The 16,891-nt window shown below is 41.7% G+C and overlaps 1 protein-coding gene across 4 annotated transcripts in view; it reads right to left on the bottom strand.

Moving 5' to 3' along the window:
- Positions 1-16,891, bottom strand: part of DPP6 (dipeptidyl peptidase like 6) — a 1,283,113-nt gene that overhangs the window by 397,236 nt on the left and 868,986 nt on the right. For all 4 annotated transcript variants that reach the window (XM_075271529.1, XM_075271531.1, XM_075271527.1 and 1 more), the window contains exon 2: positions 10,711-10,825. In XM_075271529.1, coding sequence (XP_075127630.1) covers positions 10,711-10,825 — 115 coding nt within the window. The remainder of the gene's footprint in view (positions 1-10,710; positions 10,826-16,891) is intronic.

Here is a 16,891-nt window from a genome sequence, read left to right as displayed (position 1 = left end):
AATAGTCTGAGATCAGCTCCTGAGTTCTCCTACTATGTCAGATTATCTTACTCAACCTGCAATGTAAGATAACTGCTGATCTCCCGAGATGGTAACGCGAAGTAATGGCATTGTTAGTGAAAAGTATATAGCAATAACACAATTGCATACTATATATCTGTAAAATAGTATACAGACATATTGCAACATTTTATTGGATTTGTACTAAGTGCATCAAAATGCTACAGAATATTTGTGTAATTTGAAGATGCTGTTATATAGTATAGCTGGTAAAGTATCTGGAAACTGCCAGGACTGTCGGACATGCAGGACATGCACTGACTGCTGGGTGTCCGTCTCCTGTCAGGGTTTCCCGGGCAGAAGACGGAAACCCACAAAACAGAGACCGGGCGCAGGTGTGAACCCGCCCTCAGTAAATAAAGTAGAAATATTTTCCTGGAATTTACCATTTATATAAAGGTTCATCCCTTGGACACCTACGTAGATTGGAAGGAGATGAATTACTGGGACCAATTGAGGTCAATCATATTATTTTTCAAGGAGTATGGTTGGTTGCCATTTCAAAATCTTATCCTAGTCGGCTGTGCACGTCCGTCGGCCCTTTTCCGGTGGCCGAACGGGAGAGGTCACGTGCACAGTTAGCGATTTTGGATGAAGAAATGAAGGTGACGCGGGAGGGGAGGCAGTCCGCAGAAAAAGATGGAGGCGTCACTGGAGAGTTTTCCAACAGCACAGGGACGCCCCCAGTGCTGTCTGAAAACTCTTTTACATACAGAAGTAAGAAGATATGGAATGGTGGAGCATATCAGAATATTAAAGGTAAGAGAACAATAGCCTTTCTTAAAAGGGTTTTCCCAACTCGCCCCTTTCACCAACTTGCAGGCTGTATGTTCTGTTCACTTCCTGGTTTTCTCTGTAAATTGGTGGTCGGGGTTTCACTTGCTCTGCTATCTCTCTTCATAGCAGTACATGTTTGCAGTCAGTAATGAGGGATGGTTGTAAATAAATTAGCACAGTATCACTGGAAGATGCACAATATGAAGCTGATGTACCAGAGCTGGATTTGATAGGTGATGAGAATCCCAAATTTACATGCTACAGTCAGCTTGTAATAAACTCAGTTTTAGGTCTGTGCTTACATACAGAGGTAACAGACTCCCTGTCTCAGCCCTTATCAGCAAAAACCAATTAGCTGTCCCTGGAAGAGGGAGATAACAGCTCAGAAATACAAGCTCGCTCTGAGCACTCTGCTCCCCCTCTTTCCTGAGAGCAGGGAGCTACGTCACTTGTCCTGGGTGGAGAGATAAGACCATCCACAGGTCCGTGGTTATGGAGACGCAGTGTAAACAAAGCAGTTTTGATGAAGCATTGTATTTAGGAAAAGTCTTAAATCCACACAAGCTAGCAGTATAGATAAGATCCTTGAGATGGGACAACCTCTTTGAGGCTATTTTGATGAATACTTACTGAATATACTGCCACAATCAATCTTCACAGTTTTTTAGTTCACTGAAAAATAATCTGTTGCCCAAATAAATTTATGGAGTAGGTAGGTGAGAGTCGCTCCAAAGAGAAAAAGAGATATACAGTAGACACACTCAAATGCTTCTAGGCCTAGTACATATTCTACTATTTCATGACCGTATTGGATTAACAGCAACACTGTTCAGTACTGCTGTATAATATTCCCCATGCTGCTGCTTCTTCTGTGTATATATGCAGTATATGGAAGACATCATAGCAGTTTCTGCGCACACAGGAGATGATCTTCATGAAAACTAAATATAGAGTATGAAGAGGGGAGAACTGATAAATCGAGGATCCAGGTCATATACTGGCCAGATAAAGTGTTGTTCCTCATGTATACACACCTGAAATAACAGGTATGGTTTAGATCGAATGCTAATAAAGACATTCTTTGGGCAGGTTGGATTTTGCCGGAAAAATTATTTCCTCTTAATTCCTAATTCAGACACTTGCAGGTAAGAATTCAATAGCGGTCACATAAGAATACTTTAGGAAAGCTGTAATTGTGGCCACATTTCTGCCTCGATGTTGTAGCATTTGTATAAGCATGTCCCAGTACAAAAGGAAAAAAAAGAAATGAAGAACCAATAATGGCCACTTCTGTCTTGCACTTTCGATCTAAAATGACCCCTACCGTCTTGGCTTCTAATAGTTCTGCTGCTCTGTAAATTTGCAGCTGGTTGCTTGCCAATTGCTTACAATGTAATTGCATGTACAAAAGGCCTTTGATCTTAACTAGGTCAGGATGTGTTCCTTAACATGCCCCTTACATCCCGAGATAATTTGTTTTAATATCCAATCTTTAGAGTTAAGCTAAGATGCTTTTTGGAAGGTGTACTGTGACCTCGTCTACATAATCTTCTACTGCATAACATTTCTTAAGGTTATTACATTCTAATGGGGCCTGGTCACTACACGGTCTTCCATTAACGTCTAGAAAGATAGATGCAATGTAACCTTGGTTCTACAGCTAGTTCAATGCTAAAGACAAATTAGCATAGTAATTACAATAGTATAAGTCTAAAGACAAATTTAGGAGGCGGGCTTTGGGGGATTTGTCAAACGTGTTATGCCACTTTTTTTTTTAGCATAAAATAGCCAAAAGTAATATTTTGTGACTATTTAATAGAATTTTTCAATCAAAATAATTGCAAGTTTTCCACCAATTGCATCTACTTTTGGACATTTTGGACAAACATGGGCATGGTCGGAAATCCTCAAGGCTGGAGTAGATTTGTACTTTCGTGCCAAGGAGAAGTGTCTAACTCAGGAGGAGGTGCAGTCTCATCATGAATAGGGTTGAGCAATCGTGTTCGGAAAAGATCGGATTCCAATCGTCGATCGAGAAAATTTCACAATCGTGATTGGAATTGTGAACACAATCTTTTTAGGTGAGATCGAGATCGGTGATTATTTCCCACAATGCTTCGCTACTGGCCAAGCATTGTACGAAAAGCTAACAATATTAGCCTTCGCACTGAGTATACACACCACTCATTCTGAGTGGAGTGTATACTCAGTGTGAAGGCTTCTCTGCGGTTCCATAGGAATGAATGGAAGCAGCCGGCACACAGCCTTAACCCCCTGCACGCTGGCTGCGTCCATTCATTCTAATGGGAGACTAGCTAACATCTCTACTTACCTGCAGAGATGGCTGGTCCGGTGCCCGGTGTTCTCGTTCTTCTTCACCTCGCTGCCCCCACCTCCCAGGTTAGTGTTTAAAGAGCTAGGAAGAAGGCAGGGCTTGTGGCTTAGGAGAGTGTGGGCGGGTACAGGGCGGGGAGACGTGATGTCTCCCCTCCCAGTACCCGCCCACACTCTCCTAACCTGCCCACACTCTCCTAACCTTGGAGGCAGTGAGGCGAAGAAGAACGAGAACACTGGGCACCGGACCAGCCATCTCTGCAGGTAAGTAGACACCAGGGGGGGGACTAAGTAGCCAGAGGATTAAAAAAAATCCGATCTCCGATTAGTAAAAAAATCCCATTGACTTGCATTGGGATCGGAATTGGGATCGAGATCGGGTTCGAATAAGAAAAATGATCGGAAATCGTATTTCAAAATCGATCCTGAAAAGTCAAGATCGGCTCAACCCTAATCATGAATCAAGAGCGCCCTCGCTGTGGCAGTGGAACTCAAGAGCGGCGTAGATAAGCCAGTCTTGATTCATCCCCCCACCGTATATGTAAAATGATAACATTCAATATAAATTCTACATTATTCCCATGACCATAATGAAGATGTAACTTCAATGTACAAATTACAAATTGGTATTAGCTGTCTTGGTCTCATGTTCACGGACAAAACATCATTGAGCTTCAATGACAACCAGACCCATTCGGCAAATCTGTTGATGGCAATATGGAAACTGTAAAGATGAAGTAAGATTATTTAAAAAAAGTCACAGATGCCCACCATTCACGTTCTGACACTTCCCGGGGTTCCCTGCCAGGTCAACTTCTTGCTCCCAAACACAAGAAAAGGCTGACCAGCCAATTCTTGGCTACAGAGTGGCCAGCCGGGGACTGGATGAATGGTATTTCCTATATGCCATGGGCAACCAGGAAGTAAATACTAGTGGAGGACATAAAAAGAGGCTTATTAGGAACTATGGCGGGGTTACGTGAAGCGATTGGTAAGCGATTGGCTGTGCTGTGTGTGAATATATATATATATATATATATATATATATATATATATATATATAGTGAGATGGTAACAGGGAAGGTTCTAGAAGGTCGCTATATCTCCCCCAGATTCCTTACGTATGTGTGGTGAGTGAGGGTAACACAGGGCTGTATCAAAACCTCACCTGTACGATTAACCACGTCTTGTCCTACTGCAGGAAGGAGCTCATGCACAGGAGGGAGCTGGGGCTCATCAACGCCCTATAAAAGCCTGTTAAGACCTCAGTCCTGGGCAGTTCCTGGGGCAGAGAGGAGGAGCCAGGTCCTGTCACAACAACCTGACCTCTGCTGAGAGTCCTGTGTGAACACAGCCTCTGTTTTGTTTTGTTTTTTTGGTTCTTCATTGTACATACAGTCCTATGAAAAAGTTTGGGCACCCCTATTAATCTTAATCATTTTTAGTTCTAAATATTTTGGTGTTTGCAGCAGCCATTTCAGTTTGATATATCTAATAACTGATGGACACAGTAATATTTCAGGATTGAAATGAGGTTTATTGTACTAACAGAAAATGTGCAATATGCATTAAACCAAAATTTGACCGGTGCAAAAGTATGGGCACCTCAACAGAAAAGTGACATTAATATTTAGTAGATCCTCCTTTTGCAAAGATAACAGCCTCTAGTACCTTCCTGTAGCTTTTAATCAGTTCCTGGATCCTGGATAAAGGTATTTTGGACAAACAATTCAAGTTCAGTTAAGTTAGATGGTCGCCGAGCATGGACAGCCCGCTTCAAATCATCCCACAGATGTTCAATGATATTCAGGTCTGGGGACTGGGATGGCCATTCCAGAACATTGTAATTGTTCCTCTGCATGAATGCCTGAGGATTTGGAGCGGTGTTTTGGATCATTGTCTTGCTGAAATATCCATCCCCGACGTAACTTCAACTTCGTCACTGATTCTTGAACATTATTCTCAAGAATCTGCTGATACTGAGTGGAATCCATGCGACCCTCAACTTTAACAAGATTCCCGGTGCCGGCATTAGCCACACAGCCCCAAAGCATGATGGAACCTCCACCAAATTTTACAGTGGGTAGCAAGTGTTTTTCTTGGAATGCTGTTTCTTTTTGGACGTCATGCATAACGCCTTTTTTTATAACCAAACAACTCAATCTTTGTTTCCAAAATGAAGTTGGCTTCTCCAAATGTGCTTTTTCATACCTCAGGCAACTCTATTTGTGGCGTACGTGCAGAAACGGCTTCTTTCTCATCACTCTCCCATACAGCTTCTATTTGTGCAAAGTGCGCTGTATTGCTGACTGATGCACAGTGACACCATCTGCAGCAAGATGATGCTGCAGCTCTTTGGAGGTGGTCTGTGGATTGTCCTTGACTGTTCTCACCATTCTTCTTCTCTGCCTTTCTGATATTTTTCTTGGCCTGCCACTTCTGGGCTTAACAAGAACTGTTCCTGTGGTCTTCCATTTCCTTACTATGTTCCTCACAGTGGAAACTGACAGGTTAAATCTCTGAGACAACGTTTTGTATCCTTCCCCTGAACAACTATGTTGAACAATCTTTGTTTTCAGATCATTTGAGAGCGGGCTGTCCATGTTCGGCGACCATCTAACTTAACTGAACTTGAATTGTTTTGTAGAAAGAAATGGTCCAAAATACCTTCATCCAGGATCCAGGAACTGATTAAAAGCTACAGGAAGCGACTAGAGGCTGTTATCTTTGCAAAAGGAGGATGTACTAAATATTAATGTCACTTTTCTGTTGAGGTGCCCATATTTTTGCACCGGTCAAATTTTGGTTTAATGCATATTGCACATTTTCTGTTAGTACAATAAACCTCATTTCAATCCTGAAATATTACTGTGTCCATCAGTTATTAGATATATCAAACTGAAATGGCTGTTGCAAACACCAAAATATTTAGAACTAAAAATGATTAAGATTAATAGGGGTGCCCAAACTTTTTTATAGGACTGTATTTGATCAAACAGTAGGAAGCCCACGTGCCCCGACAAGGCGACCTCATTAAGGTAGGACCCTACACTAATACCTCTCCTGGATCCAAATATGGGTCTGCAGTGTGAACACAGGGCAATAAAATACCTCTCCCGGACTTCTCCAAGGCCATTTAAGGTGAGTGTTCTCTGGACCTTACTTCCCTTGTGTTCACACTGAAGACTTATTCTGGTCCGGGAGAGGTATGTTATTGCCCTGTGTTCACACTGCAGACCCATACTTGGGTCCAGGAGAGGTATTAGTGTAGGGTCCTACCTTAATGAGGTCGCCTTGTTGGGTCAGGTGGGCTTCCTACTGTTGGAGCAAAAAAAAAAAAGTAAAAATGCAGATATGCAATAGAACCCACATTACACTTGTCAGACCCCCTTCTATTAGTGAAATTGGAGAGACCTCTGTTAACAGCAGACCCTCACCCCGGAGAGCTCACTTCACTACATAATACATTACTGTGCATTTGTTGGAATGGATACTGTTCATACTGAACCTTTTTTCTCCTGTAGCTGATAACTGCTAGAGAAATATGTACCTGCATGCAAATTTCACCGGCAATAATATCTGATCACCATCAGGTCCTATTTTAGAGAACGGGTTATTCAGATGAAACAAACCATTTCAGTTCACATTTTGCTTCCTAATAGATCTCTGTATATTCACAAAAATCCTGCAGAGAGTAAAATTCTCAAAAATTCTATAGAACGAATACTTGGAAAACTGTATAAGACCCAGGTACGTTAAAATGCATTAATATTTAGAATATACATATAGATGTACACTCACCGGCCACTTTATTAGGTACACCTGTCCAACTGCTCGTTAACACTTCATTTCTAATCAGCCAATCACATGGCGGCAACTCAGTGCATTTAGGCATGTAGACATGGTCAAGACAATCTCCTGCAGTTCAAACAGAGCATCAGTATGGGGAAGAAAGGTGATTTGAGTGCCTTTGAACGTGGCATGGTTGTTGGTGCCAGAAGGGCTGGTCTGAGTATTTCAGAAACTGCTGATCTACTGGGATTTTCACGCACAACCATCTCTAGGGTTTACAGAGAATGGTCCGAAAAAGAAAAAACATCCAGTGAGCGGCAGTTCTGTGGGCGGAAATGCGTTGTTGATGCCAGAGGTCAGAGGAGAATGGCCAGACTGGTTCCAGCTGATAGAAAGGCAACAGTGACTCAAATAGCCACCCGTTACAACCAAGGTAGCCAGAAGAGCATCTCTGAACGCCGCACAGTACGTCGAACTTTGAGGCAGATGGGCTACAGCAGCAGAAGACCACACCGGGTGCCACTCCTTTCAGCTAAGAACAGGAAACTGAGGCTACAATTTGCACAAGCTCATCGAAATTGGACAATTGAAGATTGGAAAAACATTGCCTGGTCTGATGAGTCTCGATTTCTGCTGCGACATTCGGATGGTAGGGTCAGAATTTGGCATCAACAACATGAAAGCATAGATCCATCCTGCCTTGTATCAACGGTTCAGGCTGGTGGTGGTGGTGTCATGGTGTGGGGAATATTTTCTTGGCACACTTTGGGCCCCTTGGTACCAATTGAGCATCGTTGCAACGCCAAAGCCTACCTGAGTATTGTTGCTGACCATGTCCATCCCTTTATGACCACAATGTACCCAACATCTGATGGCTACTTTCAGCAGGATAATGCGCCATGTCATAAAGCTGGAATCATCTCAGACTGGTTTCTTGAACATGACAATGAGTTCACTGTACTCCAATGGCCTCCACAGTCACCAGATCTCAATCCAATAGAGCATCTTTGGGATGTGGTGGAACAGGAGATTCGCATCATGGATGTGCAGCCGACAAATCTGCGGCAACTGTGTGATGCCATCATGTCAATATGGACCAAAATCTCTGAGGAATGCTTCCAGCACCTTGTTGAATCTATGCCACGAAGAATTGAGGCAGTTCTGAAGGCAAAAGGGGGTCCTACCCGTTACTAGCATGGTGTACCTAATAAAGTGGCCGGTGAGTGTAGTCAGGTTAACCTGAATTTCTTCAAATGGTTAATCTGCTGTAGTGTGAAATCTCATCACATTAGACAATAAAAAAATGTTTTTGAGGCTGGGGGCCCCACAGGACGTAAACGCCGCAATTTTCCCTCAGTAGTAACGTCGCGGGAAAAATCACACCGTTTTACAGTAAGGGCAAAGTGGATGGGATTCTAGGGAATCCCATGCCCACTTTGCGGTAAAAACCATGGCGCGGACATGCCGCGATTGCCAAAAACCAGAGCGGTTTTGGAAATCGCAGCATGTCAATTATACCTACGGAAATAGTGGCGGTTTCCCCATAGGTATAATTGAAACAGAAAGTGCGCAGAGGAATTGTCCATGCTAAGATATTGATGGACAATTCCTGAGGCTATGTCATCAATATCAATCAATATCAGATTGTGGAGATCTGACACCCAGGACTCCTACCGATCAGTTGTTCTCAGCAGCTGAAACACAGAGAATAAAACAGGAAGCAGAGAGCTCTGTTCTCTGTGCAGTGGCCAGACCTGGTACTGCAGATTAGCTCTTATTCTTTTGAATGGCTGCAGTGATTTGATTCAGACACAACACAGAAAACAAAGTTGTCTGTTTCCTGCTCCATTCTCTGTATATGAGCTACTGAGAACGAACGATTGGTGGGGGAGCTGGGTATTAGACCCCCTTTCAATCTGACATTGATGGCCTATCCTTTGGATAGGTCATCAATATTTTATCCCAAAAGACCCTGTACGAGGTTTCACTGCTATGCTACATCTGTGCTTATGTATATATCACCTGATTAGGCAGTTAATTATTGATAATTATCTTGTGATTCATGCATTATTTATGTGGATAACATCATAACCATTTTTCATACAGCCATAGAAAGGTCAAGCAAGAACATACATAGAGAACAATGATAATCATTCTAGATTACGTATCACAAAGGAACTTCACTGAGAGTCCATAACCTAGCAAGCAATAGCATAAGGTCTTTAATATTTTATCATTGGACTGGTAAGCATATTGTATCGGTGGATCTATGAGCTCATTACAGTTCAGTCATCTGAAAAGTAAAACCCTCTGGCTTCTTACTTAGAGCTGGAAAGCAAAAAGCCAAAGGGCCACAAGAGCTGTGAAAGCCTCAATCATATATTTGTAGAAATATTACAGGCAAAGTTACATTGGCCATGTCACCACTGGCATTAGGTTTTTTTTACAAACTAATGGAGAACATAGAAAAATACTTATTGAATTATTGTAATTAATGTTCAAGAAGCAACGCCACTATAGATAAGAAGTAATTTTATTCATATTCATTATGTTTCCAGGCTCTGTCTTGCACCTTTGTTTTAATGCTACTAGGGCTTGCAGCTGGTGGAATATTAAAGGGCTGCAGTTCCCATGATTCCTCTCACCTCTTACAAACATTCTCCCTATATACAGGTGTTTTCATTTATCCCTGTTACAGGGTATAAAATAAAGGGAAACATATGCAAATCTGCTTCCCAAGATGTAAATAGGGAAACAGATTTGATGTTCAAGAGCATGATGTTCAAGGGAGCTACCCCTAGAGGGCAGCAAACAGAGGCACTGTTTCCTTATTTACATCTTGGGAAACATATTTGCATATTTTTCCCATAATCCCCACAGTGGAGATAAAATGGCTTTTTGTAAGACTCTGCACGCCTGAGGGAGTGACATTATCCCCATAACCTGGTCTAGAAGTCTCTCCCCTCTTCCAAATCAGTTTTCCCTAAGCTGAAGAGATCCAACCAGATTGAAACAGCCCTGTCCACAGCTGGGATACTGAGTTGGCAAACATGTAAGTCAACTATTTTACTGAGAAACTGTTATGCTGCCCGGCATGAGAAATAAGATCACTTTAGAGATAGACAAGGAAGATGGAGAGCCAGGGAACTCTTCTATTCAGGGATCTGTTTTGTGATTCCTGTGCTCCAGGGAGTCAGAAGACAACCATATGTACAGGACATTATACAAGCAGGAGATGAACACCAGGAGCACAGTCGTCTGACTGCATAGGAAACTAGTTCACCCAGTAACATTTTCTGCAACTATTTATTTAATACATTATGTTAAAATTGTCTACATATGTCGTTTTGGGGAGTTAGAAAACCCCTTTAAGCTATTCAGGTGGAAAAAGATAACAAGATCTACATCAATTAGAATCCCGATTGAAATCCCAGGGATTCTGTAGGCACAGTACTCTATGTGTTGCTGCATGGTGACATCATAAAGCATTATATTCTTCCTCTTTTGAAGCATTGTTTCCAAACCTCCGTAACACCACATGTGTTAGAACATTCCACAATTGCTTCTATAAGCTTTTATTCTCTTGTGGATTACATACTGTATGCTTTTTTGTTTGTGTTAAATATAATCCTATTTAATATCCATTTTGTACAAGCAAAGAACAGTTAAGGGTATACCATGGTAAATGTGTTATAGTAAGAGTAATCTCTGTCTTTCTCAAATGAAGAGTAGCATATTTGGCATTACCTGGAGTCAGCAATATGACAGATGTGACGATCATGGAGCAGATTACAAGAATGACGAGAAGTGCAATTGCTATCCCTTTCCAGTTCCTCTGAGGAGGGTTACTGCCCACCAACTCCTGTAACCAAAAAAAGACAGGAAAATATTTAGTCTAATGCGTATACACACTTTGCAAACTGAATATTAAGACATAGCAAGGGTGATAGTAAGATTTTACAAAGTAAAACCACTTGACAGGACAGTCCAAGGTATGAGACAAATGTGCTTTAAGAAAGGAATTGCACATGGCGTCTTATCATGGTATGGCCTGTGCTTTATAGCCTGTGCTTTGGAGTTTGGTGGACTTAAAGGGTTTTCATGGGATTTGTAAATTGATGATCTATTCTAAAGATAGGTTATGAAACAAAGATCAGCAGGGGTCCGACACCTGGTGCCTCCACAGATCAGCTGCAACATCTTCAGTATTTACCAAACACAGTCCTGTCTATTTGAACAGCCACTGTTCTTGGCATTGTAGCTCAAACAGTTCACTTGAATGAATGCAACTTCTGCTTCGCAGACCATGTGATGTCATGTTCATTGTCACAATGCCTGTGAATTGAAAGCAGCACTCAGAAAGCTGCCACTTCAAACAACTGATCCATGGTGGTCCCAAGTGTCCTGGCGATCTTGAGGATAGGGCATCAATTGAAAAGTCCAGTTTCTCCAGCCCCCAGGCAATTTTTCTGATGACATAGTCTTAGGATGTTTGGGGGTCTGAAACCCGCAACCTGAACTAATCAACATTTTGAGCTACCATGTGCTATAGTAGAAGGAGCTTGAAGAAGGAGCAGAACTTCTGGCACCAACCCCTATGTAGGTTCCTATTCTCAAGTGAAGAGTCCCGGTATCAGACCCCCACAATCAGATATTGATGGCCTATCCTGATAATAAATCATCAGTATGTAAATTGTCCGAGGGTCTGGGCAACCCCTTTAACTCTGTTTTGTTGTGCCAACAGGTTGACAAAGTGAAACCAAAAAATGATCCCAAGGTGTCGCACTGCCTCTAACCTGTACTAATCACTTATAATCTGTGGGGAAGTCTTACAAGAGTTCAATCTTCTTACAGCACCACCACAGGGGAAATGGGGAATTGCAGAAGTTCTATTTACACCAATGGGTGGTCAACGTAATAAATGGGGTGAATGATGATGGTCCTGAATTTTGGGTCCCTCACTCCTAACTTTGAATTTCCAACTCGGATATATTACATTTTTTTCTAAGCACACAACCGCTTTAAGCTTCTTGTGTATACTGATATGTGAGCAGATTGATTGTAATACTTCTCATGTAACTTTTCCATAGTAAACTGTATTTTAGATTTTTTCATTCTCATTTCTCACCACTATATTATTTTTATATTTTTTTTGTTCTCGCCGTTGTACTGTAACTTATCTTTTTAGCCCTATTGGTCAAGCGACCCAAGACAAACTTGTTTCATCGTTCACTTTCTGGGATTCATGAAAGGGGGATTAAAGGATTTAGGATAGCCATAAAATGAGATTAGCAAAAAACCATGCTCCACATCGTAACTAAACAAAGTAAGGAGCTTTATTCACATTTCTATGATCCAAGGCAAAGGCTGGTTACACAGATATATATTTTCACAGAGATGGCTACAGAAATACAGCCAAATGAGTATTTTAGCCTGGCAACATATAAAAAGACTTGGTCGCACAGTAATAGGGAAGATTGATCAAAGAATGATGAATCGTAAACTAATTATTTATATGAAAGACGTTTATTGCCTTGTATCACCAATTACACACACAGCTGGAACCTGCTTGTGGTTCTTCCCTATTTCTAATATGCTGTTACATGTCTAAAATTTGGGCATTTAATGGGGATCTCCCATCTTGGCAACTTATCCCCTAGCCACAGATCACAAGAACGTGTTTCCCTTCCTGTTCGGCATGGAGTAGAGGATGTACAAGCATACTCCCCATTAATTTTTGTAGGATCACTGGAGATAGCGAAAGTACAGAGCCTTCTACTATCTCTGAGGGTGCCACAGAAATAAATGCAATGGGACCATGCTTGTCCATCCATATCTACATTTAGAATGAAGAACAAAACAACCCTATTCTAGTACTTAGTAGGGGCCTCAGTGGTGGGACCAGGGGCAAACCTGCCCCTTTCGCCGCCCGAGGCGAACTACAGAAAGCCGCCCACCCCCCACCCCTCCGCCGGGAGCGTGGCGGAGGGGGCGTGGCGGAGCGGAGGGGGCATGGTGAAGTGAAGGGGCGGAGCTTAGCGCCGTTCGCCGGCAGAGAGCAGGCACGGAGATGACCTGCTCTCTGCCTGAGCGTGAGAGGAGTCTGCTGGAGCAGCGCTGCTCCAGTGGCCTCCCCAAACCACCGCTCGGTGATAAGCCAGTCCAGGACAGCTTGTCCTGGACTGGCTTAGGTAACCAAAAATGCTTCCCTCCCTGAGGCCCTGGCATAGTGCCGCCTGAAGCGCTCGCTTCAGGTCGCCTCATGGGAGGTGCGGCGCTGGGTGGGACATCATTAATCTGCAACTTACTCCCTATCCTGATCACCCAAATAATCAGGAATGCTAGTTTTGGACAAGATTTGCATAAACATTGTCACTGTTAGGATGAAGTCAACAAGCCAGGATTGAAAATTTGGTACAATCCAAGCCAATTTGGAACTGCTGGCAAATTTGTTAATATGTTTTGCACTATTTTCACTCCTATCACATCAATCACACAAACTATAGGATGCCTTATTTCTAGCCAATCCTGCCCCCTATTATTTGAGTAGCATCTCCATCTTTGCACTAATCATCTGGATTGGCCATGATGAGCGCAGTGCTTACTGTATTGCACATGCCTGATGATATTCGGATGCGGCTGACTTTAATCGAATGTAGCATGAAAAAAACATAATTCAAGATAATGAATTACTGTCAGTTGGTATGTGATGCACCTTCAGAATGGATAACACCAGTTTTATCAACATCTGAGGTCTGAACATCTATCTATGAATTACAAAGCAGCAATTAAACAGTTAATCTATAGGTTATTGACATTTAAGGCTTGACGTATGTCCCATATATCCACTGGATAGGTATTAGAGATGAGCGAGTAGTACTCGATCGAGTAGGTATTTGATCGAATACTATGGTATTCGAAATACTCGTACTCGATCGAGTACCACTCGCTGTTCGAATGTAAAAGTTCGATGCAGAACCAGCATTGATTGGCCGAATGCTATACAGTCGGCCAATCAATGCTGGTTCTTCTCCTACTTTTAGAAGTCTTCTCCGTGCAGCTTCCCCGCGGCGTCTTCCGGCTCTTCATTCACTCTGCCAGGCATCGGGCCTGGACAGAGCCGACTGCGCATGTCCGCTTGTAGTGCGGGCATGTGCAGTCGGCTCTGCCCAGGCCCGATGCCTGGCAGAGTGAATTCAGAGCCGGAAGACGCCGCGGGGACGCTGCAAGGAGAAGACTGCTCGGAGGATCCAGCCCGACCCTCACTTGTGGACTTGGTAAGTATAATTTGATCGAACGTTGCCTACCCCTGAAACGAGCATTTTCCCCCCATAGACTATATTAGGGTTTGCTATTCGATTCGAGTATTCGAATATTGAGGGGCTACTCGAAACGGATATCGAATCTCGGACATTTTACTGTTCGCTCATCTCTAATAATAACACATAACGTGTGATATGTTTAGTGCCCTGCATGGTCACCAGTTTTATTTATTTAATCGAGCCAGAATTTTTGCACTTTTTGCTTAGTAACTGATCCAGTGTTTTGGAGGAGAACTTGTAATACCAAGTAGAAACCAATGACGGTATTGGGAAACCTATGCCAGATGGGAACACATGTCTTCGATTCATTAAAACGGCATGAAGCCATTGTGCTGCCTAGATTTAGGCATAGTTGTTTCGTAAACACATAGATCATTATCGACTAACCAAAATCAAAGAATAAACCAAGCAGTTCTTTGTAGAAATGATACATTAGGTAAAGCAATGTGTAATTTATGCTGTTATATACGGTATAAACTAGAATAGTAATAGTATTTCATAATATCTAACATCATCCGACTACCTTTGTTTTACTTCCACTGAAACCAATATACGAGCAAAACCTGTATAATACAAACAAGGAAACAAATCCCCCGAAGCACAGAACAAAACCAAGTTTCCAAGACAAATTTTCGTAAACACCGTGAAACACTCAAATGTGAACCTGCAGGCACCACAAAATATTCAGATGTGATATTCCCAGGAATACAAAGTTATATCTCATAGAAGATCCTTGACATGACTCTTCAAAATATTCTGAATTATAATTGGGAAAAAAAATTAAAATATTTTACATGGAGGATTGGGATTTTATTCACCTACCCAAACAAGACTTCGTATTTATACCTTTGGGTATGTAGAATTGGATGGTTGTGCACTGTAGAAAACTACTAAAACTTCCATCATTATAAACTTAATGTTCATGTTGTTACAAGCAGGGGACTAGTTTATAGTGAGAATGTAGGGTGCCAAAGAAGAAATTGAGGTTTTTCCTAATTTAGTGTTGGTTTGTGCCATATATTCTAGTTGACACAGCTGGTTTGCAAAGCAGATTTTGGTAAGAATTTTCGTAAATTTTTGTAAAACTTTTGCTGCATACTGTATTCTATCGTTTTCACATGGTGTTGAATTGGATTGAATTCTATTGAATTGAATTGAATTGTACAACCATCCAATTCCACGTACATGAAAGGGGTTAATCAGTTTGAGAATCGATGGCTGTGCAAACTATGAAACTGCAGCAATAACCTAAGGGTCGGCCTAGGATTTCTGCTGCAGATTCCACTGCAAATAGATATGAAACTTTTCCCACGTGCCTTGAGACATTTTTAATGTATATGCTCTATATGTCAAACATCGCCATATCATTTCATTCCCCTGATGGAGGCCAAACAGCATCGGATCAGGTCGGTATATATTAGTATTCATTTTTCCACTGTATAAGAAAGCACAGCAGATTGTATTGCCAATATAACTTAAGATTTTCTTTTTTTTACAACTGACGTCAACAGGCAACGTATGACAATGTAAACATACAGAGTGGCATATGTTATAAATCAGGAAATCTTCCCAACGCCTCTGACAGAAGGCATCAAAACTTTTTGACATGTCCCTTGGATTATTTCCATTTAATTTTTATTTTCCATTCAATGTAGATATGGAGCTAGTGAAGACAAGGATGACCTTGCCCAAGTGGGAAATGTTGAGGATATCGCTAAGCTAAGAGTCTACCTTCTAATCTTATGACAGTATACCATTGGGCACATCATGTATACTATATTTCTGGTTGTCTACAGGAGAGCTCCAGGACTGTATTGGAGGGTAAACTAATAGATTAAAGGTTGTCAGACACCATCTGATTTACCTAATGGCTACTCCATCTGACTCCATATCCCCTACATACACATGGGCACCTTCCTCAGGGCATAGCTAACGAAAAACACTGGGAACATTATGAATAGATCATGTTGAAATCCAACATATGGACACCTTCCTTATCCTGATCTTCTTTTGGTCAAGAGTTGGTCATGCCCACACACAATAGATGGTTGACCGTTTTTACCAAAATTGGCAAGTCCATTCCACATTTATACAGCCTTAGAATATTGAATATTATTCTTTCATAGTCGTGGTATGAATATAAGCTTTGTCTGTAGGCAGTAACGGGGCAGATGATCCCACCTTTATTGGCATATTTTCAAGCCTTTACGAGGCCGAGTTTATGAATAGGACATTTTGTAGAGTTTGTTTATTGGGTCTTTAGCCTATGTACGCCTATAAATCAATTCAACACAATTACCGTCAGTGATATCATAGCGACACAGTATTCCGGATTGTAAACACTAATATACAACGTGTGCTGAATTACAAAACTTTACTTCCTTCAGAGCCAATTAGAACTGAAGTTGTTTAATTAGTTGCAGTTTGTTATAAAAGTGTTAATAAAGTTGTACTTAATTAAACGGGAAAAGCTTTTAATTAGACTCATTAACACCTTCTATGCCATGGCTGCCAAAATACGACGGTACCGCTTCTTCATATATAAACAGCAAACACGTAGTTAATCCATTGCATTAATTATACAACTTTTAACCATAATTGATTAT

This window comes from Leptodactylus fuscus, chromosome 4, assembly GCF_031893055.1.
Source record: "Leptodactylus fuscus isolate aLepFus1 chromosome 4, aLepFus1.hap2, whole genome shotgun sequence".
Taxonomy (NCBI): Eukaryota; Metazoa; Chordata; class Amphibia; order Anura; family Leptodactylidae; genus Leptodactylus; species Leptodactylus fuscus.
Note: the sequence above shows the minus strand (reverse complement) of the source record. Positions and strands in the feature narration are given on the sequence as shown.